The sequence below is a fragment of the Indicator indicator genome, chromosome 25 (genome assembly GCF_027791375.1).
Source record: "Indicator indicator isolate 239-I01 chromosome 25, UM_Iind_1.1, whole genome shotgun sequence".
In the NCBI taxonomy this organism is placed as follows: domain Eukaryota; kingdom Metazoa; phylum Chordata; class Aves; order Piciformes; family Indicatoridae; genus Indicator; species Indicator indicator.
This window is the reverse complement of record NC_072034.1, coordinates 13,492,632-13,512,826: the sequence shown is the minus strand read 5'-3', so window position 1 is coordinate 13,512,826 and position 20,195 is coordinate 13,492,632. Positions and strand designations below refer to the sequence as shown.

Sequence of the window (20,195 nt, the reverse complement as noted above, 5' to 3'; positions counted from 1 at the left end):
AGAATGAAATAAATGGGGAAAAAAAATAAATGAAATTAGATCAATCATAATTTTTAGAAGTGTGTGGAGAAACCTTCCAGCTACATATTGCCACTTGTGCAGGCAAGCAGTGCTGTGTTTACTGCTGTAGTGGTCTAAAGAAAGGGGGACAAGGAACTGAGAAAGTGTAAGAGATGCTTCCATTTTTAGGGAAGCAACAGCAACTGCCTGGTTGGCTTGGATCGATTACTTTGCAAATCAAGCTCCAGTTTGCTCTACATTTGTTTATACTCTTAATTTGCCCTAATGTAATTTTAAAACATGTCCTTTTTTTATGTAGGTCAGTCTCAGACTTGCAGGACTCTGACATTAGAAAATATCAAAATTCTGAAAGGCAAAAGAATGCAACAATTTCCTTTCAGACCAGGATAACAACAACAAACTGTTGTTGCATATTAAGTCAGCCTGGTAAGGAGGTTATCCACTTGACACTTTGGTCAGGATATGTTAAGCTGTTGAAATATTTTCAGTCTTATAACCATACATTTACTTGGATTTTTAAAGGCATGTATGATTTGCTGACATGTGTTGTGTTCCCTTTCTCCTTGGAAATGCTGTAGTCCATTTGTTGAGGCAGACCCATTTACATGATGGTTTGACACAGGAAGGAGAAGACAAATGACGTCAATCCACTAAGCTGTAGCAACTCAGGGTCAAGTTCTTCATTCAGAAGTCATTTAAGTTGCTTTTGCATTCCACAATTATTATGTATTCTTCTTCATCAACACCCTTTGGACACTGAACCCTTCTTTCTCTTGGGCAGAGTCCAACAGGATGGCATTCAACAAGTCCAAGTGCCGGGTGCTGCACTTTGGCCACAACAACCCCATGCAGAGCTACAGGCTGGGGTCAGAGTGGCTGGAGAGCAGCCAGGTGGAAAGGGACCTGGGGGTACTGGTTGACAGCAGCTGAACATGAGCCAGCAGTGTGCCCAGGTGGCCAAGAGAGCCAATGGCATCCTGGCCTGCATCAGGGACAGTGTGGCCAGCAGGAGCAGGGAGGTCATTGTACCCCTGTACACAGCACTGGTTAGGCCACACCTTGAGTACTGTGTCCAGTTCTGGGCCCCTCAGTTTAGGAAAGATGTTGAATTGCTGGAGCATGTCCAGAGAAGGGCAACGAGGCTGGTGAGAGGCCTTGAGCACAAGCCCTATGAGGAGAGGCTGAGGGAGCTGGGACTGTTTAGCCTGGAGAAGAGGAGGCTCAGGGGAGACCTCATTGCTGTCTACAACTACCTGAAGGGAGGCTGTAGCCAGGAGAGGTTTGGTCTCTTCTCCCAGGCAACCAGCACCAGAACAAGAGGACACAGTTTCAAGCTGCACCAGGGGAGGTTTAGGCTGGAGGTGAGGAGAAAGTTCTTCACAGAGAGAGTGGTTGGCCATTGGAATGTGCTGCCCAGGGAGGTGGTGGAGTCACCATCCCTGGAGGTGTTCAAGAGGGGTTTGGATGTGGCACTTGGTGCCATGGTTTAGATAGGCATGAGGTGTAGGGTGACAGGTTGGACTCGATGATCCTTGAGGTCTCTTCCAACCTTCTTGATTCTTGATTCTTTGTTAATTAACATAGGCTTCTTTAGGTTGCAAGGCTATCTGGAATTGGTTCGTGTTTAATTGTTCCTTTATTGTCAATAATGAATTTGGCTTGGAGCAAATGAAGTAGTGACACATGTGAAATATGAAGAGTTATGTGTAGCTTGTGAGATTTATGTAAGAACATACTTAATTTGTGTAGTTGCCAGATGAGTGTGTTCTGCTGAGTTTCATATTAAAACATAACGATTCGCAATGGAAAGAATTATTTAAATTTGAAGCTTGGGGGTAGCTGTATTATGAGATTTTACAGAGAGAAAAAGAAAAGAAAAAGAGAAAGTTTTGATTTAGCAGAATAAATAAGTATCCATGCCTGAATAAACTCATGCATGTGCTTAACTTGAGTCAGTGTAAAGAGCTGGCTCACTCTGACTTAGTGACGGCCTTGTGCTGTGTGCAGAAACGCAAATTATGTACAACTGTGGGAGCTCAAGGCAGAGAAAAGGTCTTTCTGCCTGGAGCAGGAGCAGGCACTCTGGGGAAGTTGGGCAAAGCTGCCCATGGCAGGCAGCAGCAGGGTGAAGCTGAGCCAGGCCTGCCCTGTTTGAGGACAGATGTGTGTCCGTGCGGGGCGGCTCGGGGGCTCTCAGTGCCTTGAAAGTAGCTGTGCTCTGTACCTCTGTCTGGGATCCCACTGCTCACACAGACAAGGATCTGCCCTCCTTGTTGGTGAAACCAGGAGGAGTATGGTTGGGGGATTTTTCCTTCCTTGATTAATATAACAGTGAGGACTTTTTTTTTTTTTTTTTTTTTTTTTTTTTAAATTCTGGAGAGGTGTCTGTGTTGAAGGTGGTTTTCCTCCTGTGAAGGTGGCTTTCCTAGGCTTGTGGCAGGTTTTAATTGAAATGTTTTTTTCTAATAGTACTGTTTCTGAAAGTTGGTTGGTTTTTCATTGCCAGTCTATTAGTCCCTCTTCTTCTGTATTCCTTTGTTCTGCTTCATAACTTCTCATGTTAACTTTTGTGGTTATACATAGCATAATCTGGGGGACCTGGGGCTGTTTACCTAGAGAAGAGCAGACTGAGAAGGGGATCTTGCTCATGTGGTGTAACTATGTGAAGGGTGGGTGTCAGGAAGAGGCCAGCCTCTTTTCAGTGGTGCCCTATGATAGGATGAGGGACAACAGACACACAGTAATACAGGAAATTCCACCTCAGCATAAAGAAAATTTCTTTTCTGTGAAAGTATCAGCCACTGGAGCAAGCTGCCCAGAGAGGTGGTGGAGTGTCTCCTCTCTAGAGACATTCACAATCTGTGTGGACTTGTTCCTGTGTGACCTTGCCCTGGGTGATTCTGCTTTGGCACTGGGGATTGGCCTCACTGATCTCTGGAAGTTCCTTTCAACCCCTGCCATTCTATGCTTCTATTGCCCCAAACCCATTTTTCATTATTCTCTGTGCTTCTGCAGTTCTGCAAAACTTACTCTCATTTCCTTTTTGCTAGTTTTGCTTGGTGTTTTTTTGTTATGCTTTTTTCTTCTCATTATTAAATGATCTGTTACCCTTCTTTCCTTCCTTTCAAAATATCCAGCTGTTCAGAACATGCCAGGGGAGTTAGACTGTGCCATTAACCTTGGCATTTTGTACCAGTGAAAGCTGCAAAAAGCACTCAGCATCTTTTTTGAGTGAAATTCTTCTTTCTTCCAAGAGGCAATGAACAGTACTCTTTGTTTGGAGATCTAAATCTGAACTGCTATTTATTTTTTCTTAATTAGAAGTAAATTATTTGCAGAGATGATAATAAAGGAATTCACCTGGAACTATGTTATCTTCTCCTTTATAGTTAAAAAATGGGACTGATTCTGAATAATTACCCTGTAGAGGGACTACAAAAGGAAGAGGGATATTTGGATGAGTTTCATTACTTTGGTTTAGCAGGAGGTTTAGTCATGTATTGAGCATGGCCATTCTTTGCTGATTTGGGGAAACTGGGAATTGTTGGGAAACAAAGCAATACACTGTGTGGTGAGATTGCTGTTGATATGTGGGTGTCAGTGCAGTGTTACAGCCCTTTTTCTGATGGTCCACAGACAGAAAAATACCTAGAATGAAAACTTGGCAATGTTTGTGGAATCTTCCACCATTATAGCACTTACCTGTCCTCAGTGTCCTGGTGAAAACTTTCATAGCTATGAAGAATTTGCAGAAAATAGGTAATGCTTTATTGTTAATGTTTGCTTTGCTTGTAAATAGGAAGTTCAATACAGGTGAGTGCAGCTATACAGAATGGAGAGGGGACTAAATGTTTACTGACAGTATTTTAATTGAAGAAATAGAATCCTGCAGGTGACCCAATGTCATGTTTTGTTTTGTTTCTGTTTTTTTTTTTATTTCCAGGACTTCTGATGGTGGAAAGACAGTTGGTACCATTGAAGTCAATCTTGTCAAGATGGGAGAGCTAGAGGATAGGGAAACTGATCACATCACAACAGACACCCAGGATCAAAAGGTAGGATCTCAGTTCATTGTTAATTACAATGTTCACCTGTACTAAGTGCCTAAAGTACTAATTCCAAATTGTGTTAAGGACTTAATGAAAAAAAAAATCTGAAATAAAGTACTATGTACACTTAATCTCTCTGAAAATATTTTTTTAAAAATTAAGTTATATGGAGTAATACTTCATCATTAGTTTCCTAGTCCCTCCTTTTAGGAAAAAAACAACCTGGTTTTGACCTCAACTGACCACATTTAATCACTCCTGATCAAAAAAACTGTCCATAGAGATGCCATAAATGTGATTTACTTTTCTCCAGACAGTTCCTCTGTTTTCTGCCCTAAAAGTCTTGTTCACCTGGATTTTTATGTGCAACCTGTGCACAAAATACTGAAAAAAATGGAAAGAATGGCAGACAGGCAAGCCAAGAAAAGAGGTGAATCCCCTGTTGAAGGGGCAAGCTGAGCTTCATTTCATGGGAGCACACATTGGTGGGAAGGGCAACAACAGGGATAGTGTAGAAATGGTTTCTCAGAGTGATAGCACAGGGCAGAGTCGACCAGAGGATATGTGTAGGGATTCTGTGTTGGAGTGCTCGTGGTATGTGACGAGAGGAAGGACAAAAGGGCTTGGAGAGAGCAAAAATGCTCTTAAGTAGGGAGGTGGTTGCAGGTGAAAACAGTGGAAACTGGAGCTGCAGATGGTATGGGAGGGAGTGGATTTGAGAGGATTGGGGAACAAAAGGAAAGAGGGAGGAACAAATGGGCTTTTCTCTATGATGACAGGCTGTTTGGACTTGGGAGAGATTCAGAAGCTACTGCTCAGAAGAAGGTCAATGGAGTCTGAATGATTTCCAGTTAATGAGAAGGTGTCTCCAAGTGGGGCCCTGCGTGAGGGCAGCTGGCATTACCAGTACAGAGTTGCCTCCTCCTGCCTCCTCTCTGCAGCCCTAATACTGTGGTGTACTGCTGTACGTGCTGCTATGATGTATCTTGTTCTTCATGAAAAAGAAAACATATTTTCTGTAATTCAGGAAGGAATGTGAAATTAAGGAGTGCATGTTTTTTTTTTTGAAAGTAACATATGAGAATGTATTTTTGGAGAAAAGAGCATTGTTCGTTTTCTACTCAGCCTAACAGTCCAGACTCTGAGAGTCAATTTTACACTTCTTTTGCTACCATTCTTTTCAAAGGACTTCAATGCCCTTTTAAAACAATGAACCAGTGGGAGCAGTTCCAAAGAAGCCAAATCTTTCTAGTTTTGTGCTATAAAACTTGCACAAGTTGTGCGACATGAACTGCTTTTTCAGCCTTCTCTTTGATTTTGCTTTTCTTCTATTTGAAAATGTGGAGTTTAAAACTGTTCTCAAGTATTTTAGATGTAACGAATGAGCTGTGTCTAGCTTGGGGGAGTCAGCAGGCTTTAATAGCATCTTTTTAAGGGGCTCTAATACCTGTCAAGAGAGACCAGGCTTGTGATAGCTGTTTTTTCTGTGATCTTTGAATGGGTCCTTAGTTTTTCTGGATTAGCTGCATCATAGACTCTTGGTTTGTGTGTTCATAGCAAGGATGCAGTTGTGAGAATGTGGAGTTCTTGAATTATTTCAAAGAAATAATATCTGAATTAGATTTGCTATGAGATAAGCTATGTGCAGGGAACTCCTCATGGTAGTGCAAGGTGATAGTTAAATTAAGTCCAAAGTATCAGCTCTTTGCTTCAAGCTGAACAACAGAACATCTGGAAACTGGGGAAGCCTTTGCAGCAGAACTCCCTAGCACCTTTAGAGGCTGTCAGGATGTCTTGTATTTTTTTTTTTCCTCTGGCTGAGAGAAGGAGCATTAAAATATATCCCTAGTACAGTTAATATAAATGTACACTGATTTTTCCATCAACTTGTTTTACTTCTTTTTTATACATTAAACTTAGATTAAAAAAAAAAAAAAAGTCTTCCAATTCACAGATGACATTAATCACAAACTGCCAGCACATTTTACAGACTCTTTGTGGTTCCTGTTTTTCCTTTGATTAAAAATTCATGGAGTGCTTTCTGACACTGTGCATGTGAAAACTGCCTTGTCAAACCTCCCTGAAAGCACTGAACTCATCAAAAATTATTTTAACCTCTGCCATTGTATTGGGAGGGAAACTTTCTGTTTTGTTATGAATAACTGATCACACTTTGCCACTTTCTCTGCTCTAATTCTGATTGTTGCAGTATACTGGAGCAGAACTATGAAGGGGAAAATGTGAATTATAATTAAAGGTGGGGAAGTTATATTATCAGTGATATTTTTCACTCTGCCACCTATGAACTGCGATGAAGTTCCTAGTCACACCTGAGTGTGTTACAGTTGTGGTTGCATGTCTTTTGCAGTGTGCATTGGTTCGTGAATGTACAGCCACTGAAGGCATAAGTGGTAAAGACAGCTTGCCTTCCTTAAATGCAGGTAAGTGTTCTCAAACCTGTAAAACATGCCTGCTGCAACCCTGTGTCAGAGCCTGAAGACATCCCAAAGATGCGGGGCAGAAACCTTAAAAGGCTTTTCAAATGATGTACATTTTAATGTTTTATACATATTTGACAGTATCCTTTCCCAGGGAAAAGTGAGGAAACCCTTCAGAAATGTATGTCAGCTCTGCTTTCTGAAACCCTGCTAAAATCTCCCACTTGCATCTTTACTGTTCAATGATTTTCAAGGCTGTCAGTGACTTCAGTGGGCATAGAATTAACCTCATAAGTTTTTATCATGTCATTGCATGACATTCTGTTAAAGTAATTATGCGTTATTTGTAACTGAATACCCTGGAGAATTAATCTCTCTCATAGGTGATGAAGTGGCAATTTGAGTTGGATCTGGAAGCTATATGTCCTAAAATGAAGGAAGCTGTTGGCAAGGCCTTCTCAATTCTAGGTCAATTCTGGGCTGGAATGTTCAGTGTTGAACTAGATCTATTTCTCTTTCATTATACTGAGAAATATTACATACTGATATGCTGCACCATCAAAGTTTTATTAGTCCAAGTTTATGAATCTCCATTACTCTGCAGTAACCATGTCACAAATAAGTTTTATGGATCATCTGAAACTACAGTGCTGTCAAGAATTCTCTGTATTTGTTGCATAGAGTTGAAGAGAAATGTTACTGAAGTTCTAAAACCTTTACTGAAACTTTTTCCTGTGACTACGCTGATAAGAGAGATTTATTAGACTAGCTTTGCAGTCTGAAGGAAGCACTAGAGCATTCCAAAAAATACCTTTATTTTTCCCTTATATGAATGCTGTGATTTTTTTTCTGTGAGTTGTTGAGACTAGATCAGAAGCAAGGAAAAAAATTGTTCTTAGGAATTGCAATTTCTTTTCGTTAGTTCAATGTGAGGCTAGATATGTCTGTGGAAGAGAGATTGAGAATTACTAAATGCACAGGAACTGCATCTGGCTCTGGAAATTCTTGAATTGAAAATAGCTGGAGGCAGGGAGATTATCTTGCTTCTCTAGATATCTATTTATGGCTCTTCTTGGAGACAAGATACAGAGCCGGTTTGGTCTAACTCAGTTGTTTGATTCTCATTTTGTATGTCATCCTGGTAACTGGGTCTTAAACAAATGACATTCCTGGTCAGAGGAAATGTTACTGATTCACAACTGACTGATTTTTTTTTTTCTATTTGCTGCCTCCATTGAGTGGGTTTGATTAGGGCTTTCTGAGGAGTCTTTTTAGATGGGGAAATGCTGTAGTTTGGAGAACAGTTTTATGAATAATGAAGTCTAGAGCATTTTGTCAGGAGTATTTACACATGATTCTACAGTTCATCTTCTCTAGACACACTGCACTTAACATTTCTATGTTTATTGTTCTCACGGCCAGAGAGATTGTGGAGTCTCCTTCTCTGAAGACTTTCAAAACCTGCCTGGATGCATTTCTGTGCAGCCTGCCCTAGATGATCCTGCTTAGTAGGGGGGTTGGACTAGATGGTCTCTAGAGGTCCCTTCCAACTCCTAACATTCTGTGGTTTGTAGACACACAATAATAACCCAAAACCCCCACCCCACTTTATGAAGTCAAAAATACTGTGAAGGAGGTTTTGTCATGTTTTAAGAGTTAAAGGGAAAGAGCAGAACTACAGATGTGTGTGCAAGAGATGACAGCACACCGGATATTGGAAAGAGTTCTGTGTCACAGGAAGTTAGTTTTAATAAATACTTTTTCTTCAGTCTGTTTCCTGTGCTTGTGACTTCCTCTTCTCACCCCAGCGTTGCCTCACTTCCCTGCTGACACCTGGCACTAGTTCCAGGTTTTGTCAGTCCCACTCTTTTTACTGAATTCCTAATTTTTTTTCTCAGAAAAATTTAGCTTTCCTTTTATACTTCGTCCATCCAGTCAGACTTCTTCCCCAGCATGCCTCCATGTCTGGGCTTCATGTGGACTAAAGCTCTCTCTGCTCCCTGGAGCCTGTCTTTCTCATATGGGTACCAGTCCGTAAGCATCATGTGCCACACACTGACTCTGCCTAAAACCATACTCACCTACTCTGTGCAAATGACATCTGCAAAGCTTTGTTGGTGTCAGGCTGGGTAGGGTGCAAGAATTTTCATAAAGGTAGACCTTTGGCGTATGTATGAGGCATTCAATTCCAGTTTTCAGTCTGTTTACTGAGATTTCATTGCCAAGGCTTATGTCATTATCAAATGTGTGTAGACTGGCAAAATGCACATGGCTATAAAAGATGTAGTGTCAGAATTCAAGTTTGTAAAGCATGGAACTTTTCTATTGTCCATTTCTGGCCTCATACAGCTTAGACCATCTTAAATGAAAATTTAAGCGAGAAGTAATCAGTTTAAGCCAGACAAATTTCAGTGTGGCAAAAATAGAGGCAATCAGAAACAAGCACTGAAGGGAAAGGAACAGCCTGAGCAACCTGATAACATCAGCATTGCCCACACTACTTTCCCTGCACTACACATCTCCAGTTGAGTACATATTCCACAAATGTATGTGTTAAGTACGTATCTATACTGTTGTAAAGGTTTCTAGTTCTTTCTGTCTCCTGTTGCTTATCAGGACTTCAAAACTGTGAAACTGAAAATATACCTGTATTTGAATCTTCAGGCCTATAAGCAGAGATGCATATTGGCATTCTTCTGAAGTTTAAATCTTAATAAAAGGAGCTTGCAGCTCTCCAGTGAGTTATGAGGCACTTAGTGAGCGAGTGGGAATGGTACCATATTTCACTGAGGCTTATCACTATTCCATTTATACCTCAAGAGATTGAATTTATCTCTCTCGAAATTCAGGTATTTATTTATGGCACTGGAGAGTTTGCCAGTTGTTTGCATGTAAACATAATGCACTTGGCAAAAAAAAAAAAAAAATTGAGCAAATATTAAGAAAGGTGGAATGATTCCTCCTGAGGTGGTGTGCATAACACACCTACACCACAAAAGAAGATATAAATGGAAACACCATTTGTAAATTAGTATCAGGCAATGGTTTACTTTGATCTATGCTCAACAGGGAACAAAAATGAAAACACTGTATTCAGTCTTTTATTAATTTTGTTTTGCTTGCAGGAGAAGCAACGGGAAGGATATTGCCTGGAATAAAAAGCACAGAGGTCTTTACAGTTCAAAATGAAATGTACAAAAATATAGATGGTTAAATATATGGTATTGACTTTCAGGCTTCAAGCTGTAGAGAAAGGCTTTTAAAATATTTTTTTTTCTCTTTATAACCACTGCAGTTCATCTGGACTTTGTTTTTCAGTACCACTCATGACCACTGTGTAAATCCAGGGAGAATTTATTATCTTTAGGAAACTTTTACTCACCGTTATAACCACTTTTTATAAAAGCCACATCTAGTCTTGACTTTCTTAACTCTTTGGGTGTTTTTACATGCCTTCTGGATTTCCTTTTTACCAATTTGTTGTAATTAAAAAACAATTATTGTTGTGACTGTGTAGGAAAATACATCTGAGTTGTATTATTTATGACATCAGATGACCTCACTAGTTCTGTTTATATGAGAAACCAAGTCATGTGCAGCTTTTATTGTCAGTCTCAAGCTTTATCAATCTGCAAATGGGATTTTTGTTTCTTGTGAAAACTAAAATCCCAGACTATTTTTTTTCCTTTCTCTTCCCTCCCCTTCCCCCCCCACCCCAGAGTTTGGAAATGTGATTTTCTTTCTAAATACATGGAGAGATGTTTTGGCCATTTTCTAAAACTTGCAACACACTTGAGGTTCTCCTCATCAGAAAATTCAGACTCAGAGGTAGTATACCTGAAGAGTAGTTTAATAATGCTAATGGTGGTAAAAGTCACAACTTTGGATTCACATTTTCAAAGTGATTCCTGGTCTCCCTTGCTATCATTCTACAGTCCAGTTGGGGGTTTTGTTTGCTTTTGTCTTCCTTTTTTTTTCCCTCTCATGATGTTGGTTGTGATAGTAGGGAGATGGGAGAAAAGATTGTGGAGCTACATGTGTGCATTAGGTTCTTTCAGATAACGTGCATTTTAGAATGTAACAGATGCTAAGTGCAAGTTTAAGAGCTGTTCTTGGAAAAAACATCCTTTGATAACTTCTTAGGAAGTAGATATTAAAAGGTAAAATGGAGAAAAGACCTTTTGTGCCTGGAGCATCATGATTTGAAATGTCCTGGTAAAAATCATCACTTTGCTTCCGAGTGAACTGGTGGCATGTAGGAAAAAAAGGGCAAACAACCCACAACCCAGAAGTATCATCTGGTTTGGTAGGTTTCTGTTTAAGGGGAAATTTCAATTAGCCCTTAGCTTCTTCAGCTCTCCCTGGTATCTGAAAATTGTAACCCTGTGTCTTGTTGATGATCATCTTCAAGATGATTGGTGCCAATCTACTTCTTGGATTGACAGAGGCTGTTACTATTATTGACAAAACTGATTTTGTTCAATAGAAGAATCTCAGCAAAAGATGATGAAAATAGTGAAGTGTCACAGCATACTCTAAGCAAGTAATACATTAAAGCCCAGACACTAGGTGTAGGTCAGTCCTAAGAACAGGACTTGGACATGCTTTTTTGTGTAGTGGACAAGTGTTAAGTCTGTGTGGTGAGGGTTCTCAAGCTGTAAAATGTGCATAAAGGTGCCTGAACCAGTATTGAGGTCTTAGTAGTAAGGAAAAATTGCTGTTGTTCATATATCATAGCTATCAACCATCTACTAGGCTTATTTCATAACACTAAGTCAGAATTTAGTTTAAGCAAAGTCACTATTGAAAGAAAAATTACTCTAAGAAATCTTCCAGTTTCTCATCAAAGACTAATGATCAAAGAGATTTCAGTGGAGTGATGGGAATAGAAAACTCCATCTACAATTACTTAAACAGGATTTTTTACAATGTTCCTGTCTTTACAAGTTGCCAACAACTGCTTTATTACAGGTATCTTTTAATGTGTGCTCTTGTTTTAGGCCTTTCCCAAAGGACTTCTATTTAAAAAGCAGTTTGATATAGACAGACAAGACAGTTTGTGTATCTTCAATAGCTTGGTCTGTGTTTTTCATTCTCTGTAAATCAGCCCACACAGGCAATAATGGTGGCAGTGAGTTGTGAAGCTGAATTTTCTATTAGTAGATGTCATTTTGACAGCAAGCTTCCTCTCAGCACACATGGGAAATGCATGCCTCTGAGTTATAGACCATTCAGTGGCAGATCAATGGGAGCCTGCTCCAAGGCAGCTTTTGCCAGCAAGCTGATAGAAAGGTACTGTTGGAGGATTTAGATGGCTGTCCAAAGTCATTCTGAGCTGGGAAGCAGTGGATGTGTGTATTAAATTACTATCATTTGTCTCCAAGTAAGCTTATCAAAGTAGTCAAATGAAACTTTTCTTTCTTGACTTCTTTCCCCATTTGTTCTTTCTGGAAAATTAGTCAAGGGGGAAGGGCAGGTGAAGAAAAAGAGGCAAGGAGAGAGTAGAAATTACCCATCTTTATTACAGAGCATCATTGCTAGAGCTGATTGAAAACAAAATCAACATACAGAGCTTGAAGATAAAAAACATGGTGGATTTTAGGCATAACCTTCCAAGACATCAAGTACCATGATTTTCCTATGTCAGGATACAGAATTGATCAGAGAAGAGTGTGTGTAGCATATTTACAGAACTGTTTATATTTATTTCTATGTAGTAGCAGTCTCTTGACCACATCAATGATCAAGTGGACTCTAAAGTGGTGTCCTTTCAACCATGGCAATAGTCAAGTTTCCTATAATATATATGCAAACCATCTATTGATGGTTTGTCAACTGTTGATGACTTCTGTGCGTATCATTAAGAAGATGCATCAGATATAGCCCAATACTGTGGCATGCTTCACTTATCCCATGCAATTTATCAGGAATTTATTATCTGTGTGATTCTAGCAGATGGTAAGCAATGATGTTGGCTGTATGAGTTCATTGTTTATCTGTGCATTCCATTTTTCCCAACTATGTCTTAAGTGTAAGAATAGAGAGCACAATTTACATTCTCACTGCACTGAAATGCTAAATTCGCAGGATACCTACTGTGATTTATCCTCTGTACTAGTAATACTTTCCCTTCCACATGGTGTTACAATAAATTAAATAAAAAAATAACAGTTTTGATAGAATTTTAATGGTACTAAAATTAATTATGGAAGGAAGAGTGGGAATAATGTATCATTTTTTGATGAAATTGTTGCCATAAATTTTCCAAGAGTCCTACAATTGCAGTAATGATACAATTTTTCTTCTCTGCAGTGTTAAAAAACCCAATTTGTAAGTTATATAGATTTCCTACTTCAGACAACAAGTGGATGAGGATCCGGGAACAGATGGCTGAGACAACCCTTTCTTTCCATGTTCCTAAAGAACTGATCAATCTGCACATAAAGGAGGACATGAGAAGGTAAGGAAGTTTTCACAATAGCAGATATTAATTTTTTTTTCTGATTTGAAATAATGTGAGGGCTGAGCTAAAAATATCAATTTTTAGTATGAAATAGGCAAAATATAGCAATCCTTTTGGCTGCCAAAAAATTCACAGCTGTAACTGAACAGCAGAATTGATTGGTCAGAATTTTTAGGGCTCGAGGGACTTAGTAAGTTCTGAGCAATGAACTGTGCTAGAGTGTGGTCATGGCTTGCAGCCTGTAAGCCTTAACATTTGGTTAGTAGAAACTTTCCAAAGAAGTTAACATTTTATAAAGGAACAACACAGGATAAAGCTGTGAGCTACATTGCAGGGTTTGGCTTTGTGTCTGGGCAGTGCTGCTATGAGAACAAAATCTTATTTAAGCAATGGAAAATTACATGACTGTACTTAATGAAGGAGCAAGGGGACTATACATCACATTTCTTTAATGTAGATCAGTTGGCATAACGAAGTGATACCAATGTAATATCTATTTGGAACCTTGTTTTCATATATGGACTTGTCATCAGGAGGGACACTTGAGGATTATTACAGTATGTATGGCCAAGTCAAACAAATAAGGGGGTGCAAGTGTCCCCAAGTCCTTTCTGTGTTCAAATTCCCACTGCAGTGACTAAAATTGCAGTCTGTCCCTGAATATTTTTAAGCTGTGCTTATGACTGCAGACAGAAAGCAGTGTTTTGGACAGTTCAGAGCTTCTCTGAAAGCATACCTTCTTTTTCATTGATAATGCTTGGTGTAGAAGGTGATGCTGCCTCTTTCCCATGAAAGCTGCCTGACACATAGGTGGGCACCTGGTTTCATGTGTAAGAGTAACATTGAGCTGGTGCTGCGTCCCAAAGCCATGCTGTGCAATTTCAGCCCAATCCCTCCAGCAGAGGGTTGTAGTTTACAGTGGTTGTTTGTCCTGCAGTAGGACCTTCTTTTTTTTTTTTTTTTTTTTTTTTTTGTATTCAGCCATTTCTGTATGATCTTTTTATGCCAATAGAACAGCATGTGGGAGACCAGAATCTTGCTTTTAATGAAGTCAATGGACTGATACATACTTATGCATGGTGATGATGGGTTATAAAAATCATATGAATTGGTATAATACTTTATTCATTTAATGCTGTGTTTAGGCATTTATGGCCTGATCTTGTTTGAGAATACTGATGTGCGAGGTTTTTAAAGTATGCAGTAAAAAGAGATTATGCTGACATGAACAGTTCATCCACTTCCCAGATTTTCATTTGCCCTGTGGGTAAATGCCTTTTAAATGTTAGAGGATTCCTTCAACCGCTTTTACTACTACTGTGTTATTGTCTCCAAAGGCATGGCATAATGCAAGTAATAGCACTTGCTGTTATTTCCTATTACAGTGTTCACCTCCTTGGATAAAGTCATAGTAAAGAATTATCATGGTTTGGTTTTTTTTTTTTTCAATGATTATTCAATGTTCCCCAAAATAAAGAAAACGATTGAGGGAGAGATGGAAGTAAAAGTTGCTGAAATATTGAAGCAAATGGATCTGATTTTCCTGACTGCTAGTGTGGTCAGCTGTTCAGTGGAAAGCATGGGTGTGAAAGAAAGAGAGACCAAGTGATTCTATCAGTCTGAGGGAAGAGGTAAGACCAACCTCATGTGGTAGAATAGTAGCAGATGGTGGGAAAGGGACATCTGTGTCACCTATCATCATAGAAGAGTGTAGGTTGGAGCTTCACCTTCGTATGGGCTTTGCTTTTTGAAGTATGAGCTCCTGGGGGCACCTTGCATTTGTTAACTGGTAAATTGATGTTAGAAGGATATTCTTATGTTAGTTCCTGAGCTTATAATTCTTGAGGCTATTGTCTTCTTAAGAATTCTCTGCATCTTCCTTGGTGTTTGTTGTTTGTTGGTTTGTTGTGTTTTTTTTTTCCCCCTACCAGTTTTTAGTACAAAAGAAGAAATATTTCTGTCTCAGAGGTCACTTGTTACCCTCAGCCTGTTTCATTTTGTTTCTATCAGGGCTTCAGTACAGTCAGGTCTGAAGCAATTACCTATGAAAAATATCCAAGACAAGTGTTAATCCCATTCAGTATTTTATATTAAATTGTAATTGAAATTCCCTTTTCTCTTAGCTCTTAAGACTGGTTGATGATGAGCACTGCAGTTTTATCAAGAGATAAACAACCTTTTTGATTTACTGATGCGATACTCTGAAGTGTGTAACCCCTAAGGATGCTTTAACTCTTCTGTTCAGCATGAAATAATGTTTTTTAAGATCTGCATGCATTAAAGAATTTGTCCTTCAAACCTCCCTGGAAGAAGTTTTAATAGGACCTGTCCAGTCATTTTTAGTGTTCCGTTAAGGGTCACAGAGTCTGCTTTGCTGGTTTTTATTAATAAATTGTTTTCTCCTCAAAGTTTGCCAATGAGTCCTTTCCCCTGTTGTTAATACATCTTTACACAAGTCTTGTCCAGATATTTTGCATCTATGATCCAAGAGCAGCCAAGTAGTTCTTTGAACCTACTAAGAAAACCTCAATGGTTTACAATAATGGTTCAGACAGTTATTTGACTGATTATAATCTAAGCCTTGCATTTGTACGTGTCGCTTGTGCTGCACTGAATCAACACAGCAGGAGAATTAGGGACTGCAGCAGAGGCTGGAGCACACGTATCTCAGATTTGCCACGGAAGCTCTTTCAAGTCCAAACAGCTTCAGTTGAAAGGAAATTCTACTTACAGCCAAATTTGGCCGTTGACATTTGTGGTCACAACCCGTAAACAAATGCCGAGGATAAATTGCTGAGCTTTCCTTGAATCTTCTCTCCAGAGTACAAACCTCATTCAATTTTTCCTCCTGCATCAGGAGTGACTGTCTTATCCCAGCTCCATTAGCCTTTTCTTGTGCATATCTCTGCTGCTTTTCTGTTTTCTTTCTTGTAACATTACGGAATGAGGACACAGTTCAGACTGTCTGCAAGATGTATGGTTTTTCTTCTACTTCTAAATACACAACTTCTGTAGAGAAATGGAGACCCAAGCCAAAATGCCATGTGTTGTTTCTGGACCTTTGCATGCGTGCTTTTTTCCCCCCCATGATTTATTTTTGGTGAATTGCACTGTAAAAACATTGTGTTGATAAGACAAAATAGTGTTAAAAAATATTCTGAGTAACCTTAGCATGACTTTTGAAGCTGTCTGAACCAAGAACATTCAGATGGGTATTGTTAATATGCCACCTACTTCTAAAACCTTACTTCAAGTAACTACCTAGCACTGATGTTCAAAGAATTTTCAACAATTAAAAAAACTCCCAAATGTGACAGTAAAATGTAGCTCAAATACATGCCATATATGCAGTATTTACCCCACTGAGGATGTAAAACCTTTCTCTTCTCCATCAGTCACTGCAGAGACAAAGACAAGTGTATGAATGTGAGTGTAACTTGAGTTTTAGTCAGCAGTATTTAGACAAATGGCCCCCTCAAACATGATTAGTTTAAAACCCATTAATTTATAACCAAAAGGATAAAATATGTGATGTATGATCACTACATGGTTTTCTGTCTGGATTTCACTGTTCATAACTAATTTTGGAGAAGATAATCTCTGGGAAATAAAATTTGCTTAGCTTTTCTTTGTTATTGGGTGTAACATTGGAATGGAGTAACATTTCCTGATTTTTGTGATAGGTACCTCTACCTAGCATTGCTATCATTCAGGAGTGCTGAAAGCTGTAAAATGTTAGCTGTCCTGTCAGAGAAGGGTTTTTGGTTTTTTCTGCATAATCCACCCAGAAAATCATTCTGTACTGGTCAGCAATGCATCATAGAGACTGCCAGATGAAATCTCCCAGTGTTACATTTGTGTACAGCATGCCCTGCTCTTAATGTCCCTGATGAGTAAATGATATCACTTATTAGAGCTTCCCATCTTAAAATGAAGGACAATACAAAACCAAAGCAAAAAATTCATCTTTTTCTCAAGATTATAATTATTTTAACATGCTCAAAAATCTGTCACCACAAAAAGCATTTGAATATTTATGCTGTTAACTAGAAATTTTTTGCACTTAACCATTGCTTACCTGTGCTTCTAATGCCACTATTGGGTGTAATTTAGTCAGCTCATGACAGTAGGGATGCAGAGAGTATAAATTAATTTAAAGAAGCTTTGTACAGTTTTATTAGGTTCCTTGTGTCATAAAGATCCTCGCTGTTTATTTTGAATGAGGCACTCTGATTAATAAAGAGGGGAAAAAAGAAAACAGAAACCCATAAAACTGTTTAAATGCTTGTGTAATCATGCAATTTAATAATGTGATTAATCTTGCCATGTATGATTCCAAGCTGAAATGAAGTTGTAAATATCGAGTATGAAAGTAGAATTTTGGCTTGTAGGCATCAAGCTGAAACAAGTGTCTGAAGCTGATTCCAATGTTTCCTGATGAAACAATAAAATTTAAAAAACCCTACCAAATAAAACCCACCTAAACCAATTGTACACACCGCTGCTGGTTACAAAAATATTATTTAGGATTAAAATGTAAATTCCACAGATGCCTTTCTGAACAGTGCTGAATTTGAGGCTCTCTGCAATTGTGTGACATGGATCACAGAATTAACCTCAGATAGTCACAATGTTTGAAGATCTTGTGTCTTCCAGAGACAAACCAGGCAATAAAAATATTCAAGGAAGAGAAAGAGTTTTAAGAAAGGTGGGAAGAAATTATTTTAATTTAGTTAATATATTGTCTGCACTTCTGGATGATAAAAAGGGGATAGTGGTGGATAGAAATGCAAAAGGAACATAAAAACTCCAGCTTTTAGAAACAATATAAAATATTTTCTCTTTGTAAATCCCAGTCTACTCTTCACATATACATAAAAGAAGCAGGTTATAATATTTTTCATGTGTTTAGTGGCTTGGGTTTGTAGGGTGGTGTGGGGTTTTTTTGTGGTTTTGTTCTTGTTTTAAACAGATGATTAATGCAGGTAAAAATTAGGCTCATCCTACATTTTCAGCTTTAGCTACCTGTCAGGTCAGGCTTATTAGAACCTAAAATAGTTTTGGGAAATTCTGTAAGAAGAGAAAATCAGCAGCTGCTTTCCAGAAGTTCTAAATTAGAACTATTAGAAAAGAAAGATTTTTTTTTTTTTTGTGGTAGCTTCCCCAGAAGGAATTTAATCTTCCCTAGTGATTATTTGCCTGATTTAGAAATAATATAGTACAAAGGCTATGAGCCTTTTATTTCTGGAGAGACTGTTAGATTGTTTTGGTGGGTTATTGCCTGAATGTTGCAGGACCATAAGTTGTAGTAAAGAGACATGCAAATAAATGAGGAAATAGTTATCCATAAACATGTATGCTTTAAAAAGATGTTTGTTAGGAAAAGTAGTGCCTAGCCTCCTTTCCTCAGAAGGAAGTTTCTAAGATTCCTTTACTTATGAGTGATTGAGTCACAACCCAGAGCCCCTGTTTGATAATATTCAGAAGTTTTTTGCCTTTATAATGTTACGAAACTTTTGCAAATGTAATCTGCAGAAATGTCTCATCTTGTTTTGAATCCTGCTAAGCATTTTGCTTCTGATGTTTTCGGAAAGTGATTTTCAGAAGCTAATTATCCTTGGTGGAGGCAAAAATCACTCCCTTTTTTGGGGGGGAAGGGTTTGAGTTTGTCGTGCTTGCTTCGCTGGGAATTGGATCACTGGAATTTTGAAGCTGAATGAATCAGAAGTAGCTACTTTGTCTTTATATAACATTTGTGGTTTATGTGCTTTTCACAGACTCACAGAATGGTAGGGGTTGGAAGGGACATCGAAAGATATCCCTTGCCAAGCAGAATCACCTAGAGTAGGTCACACAGGAATGCATCCAGATGGGTTTTGAATGTCTCCAGAGAAGGAGACTTCACAACCTCTCTGGGCAGCCTGCCTCAGGGCTCTGTCATCCTTACAGTGAAAAACGTTTCTCTATGTTCACATGGAACTTCCTATGCTGCAGTCTGCACATGTTGACCCTTGTCCAATCATTGGACATCACTGAGAAGAGTTTTTAATGCATGTCCTCTTAATTATCTTCTCTTTGTATAATTACACTGATCATTTTCAACTTCATTATTGATAATCTCCTTTAGAATTCTAAGCTGTTCCTATATCCTAATATCCAAAGTGATGAGAAAGAGTCTTTGTTAGTGTGGTCTTGGGTGTGCATAACACAAAGCAAGAAATGGTTAAATAGAAATTATGTACATCTTTGTGCCTTATTCAGGTATTTTTACTAATTTAGTATCATCATGTAACTAATGTGGTCTTAAATAAATAAATGAAAGCATGACTTGATAAATCAAAAGGCAGAATATTAATCTGAGCTCAAGTTCCCTGAAGAACAAAGTGCCCATAAATCATGGCTATGCAAATCAGTAAGGCATTCAGAGTAAAAGAAGCTGGTTTTAAATTAGGAGCCTGAAATGAAGGTTCTTGGCATTTCTAGGAGTGCTGTGGGATCCTGAGGAGTTAATATGGTGGGATTTGAGTTTTCCCCTCCTGTTGCTGTTGGTGTCAATGGAGTTAACTCAGCCAGTTAAACTAGTTTGGGGTCTGGATTGGATATTTCAGTCTGAGATAAGGGGTTTCTACTCCTGCTGTTGTTTGACTTGAGCATGGGACTGACAGCTCCAGGAGTGGGCTTAGATAGAGGTGGAGGTGCAGGGCCCCTGCAATGGGTTTTCCATGGGGTAGAGGATTCTGAATGTGGCATGCTGGTGTGCCCACTTCTCCCTCTCTAGTATTTCTTCAGTCTCTGCAGAATACTATATTCCTGTTTAGGAGGAACAGTAAAATTCTGGAGCTCAGCCAGGTCCGAACGTTGTTCCTAAAACCATTAAATAAGACAACATGAAGTTTAAGGGCCAAAATATCTTCACTGCATATAAATAAAATCTTATACCCTGCCAAACCTTATGAGCTTGCCTGTGGAGGAAGCCCTGAGACTTTAATGTAATTTGATGTCTCATTTTAAGCTGCTAAAAACTTGGAAGAAAAATGGTGGTTGGAAATAGTGGGTTTATCCTTACTGCTGCTCATGCTACAGCATTGCCAGTTTGTGTCAATGGAGGAATGTTGAATTGTTTCATGTATTTCAGTTCTTCAGGTTGAACGAAATGGAAAAAAATAATCACATGTTGTGGGTGAACTCTGTTTTTGTTCCCATGTTGCTACTTTCAAGGACATG

The 20,195-nt window shown here is 38.8% G+C and overlaps 1 protein-coding gene across 6 annotated transcripts in view; it reads left to right on the top strand.

The window, feature by feature from the left end:
* INPP4B (inositol polyphosphate-4-phosphatase type II B) overlaps nucleotides 1-20,195 on the top strand; it is a 168,190-nt gene that overhangs the window by 52,862 nt on the left and 95,133 nt on the right. For 3 of the 6 annotated variants that reach the window (XM_054392426.1, XM_054392425.1, XM_054392424.1), the window contains 3 exons: nucleotides 3,965-4,076; nucleotides 6,439-6,511; nucleotides 12,821-12,968. In XM_054392426.1, coding sequence (XP_054248401.1) covers nucleotides 4,017-4,076; nucleotides 6,439-6,511; nucleotides 12,821-12,968 — 281 coding nt within the window. In that variant the 5' untranslated portion in view covers nucleotides 3,965-4,016. Of the gene's footprint in view, nucleotides 1-3,964; nucleotides 4,077-6,438; nucleotides 6,512-12,820; nucleotides 12,969-20,195 lie in introns of those variants that run through there. The other 3 variants (XM_054392423.1, XM_054392422.1, XM_054392421.1) reach the window with 1 other exon arrangement.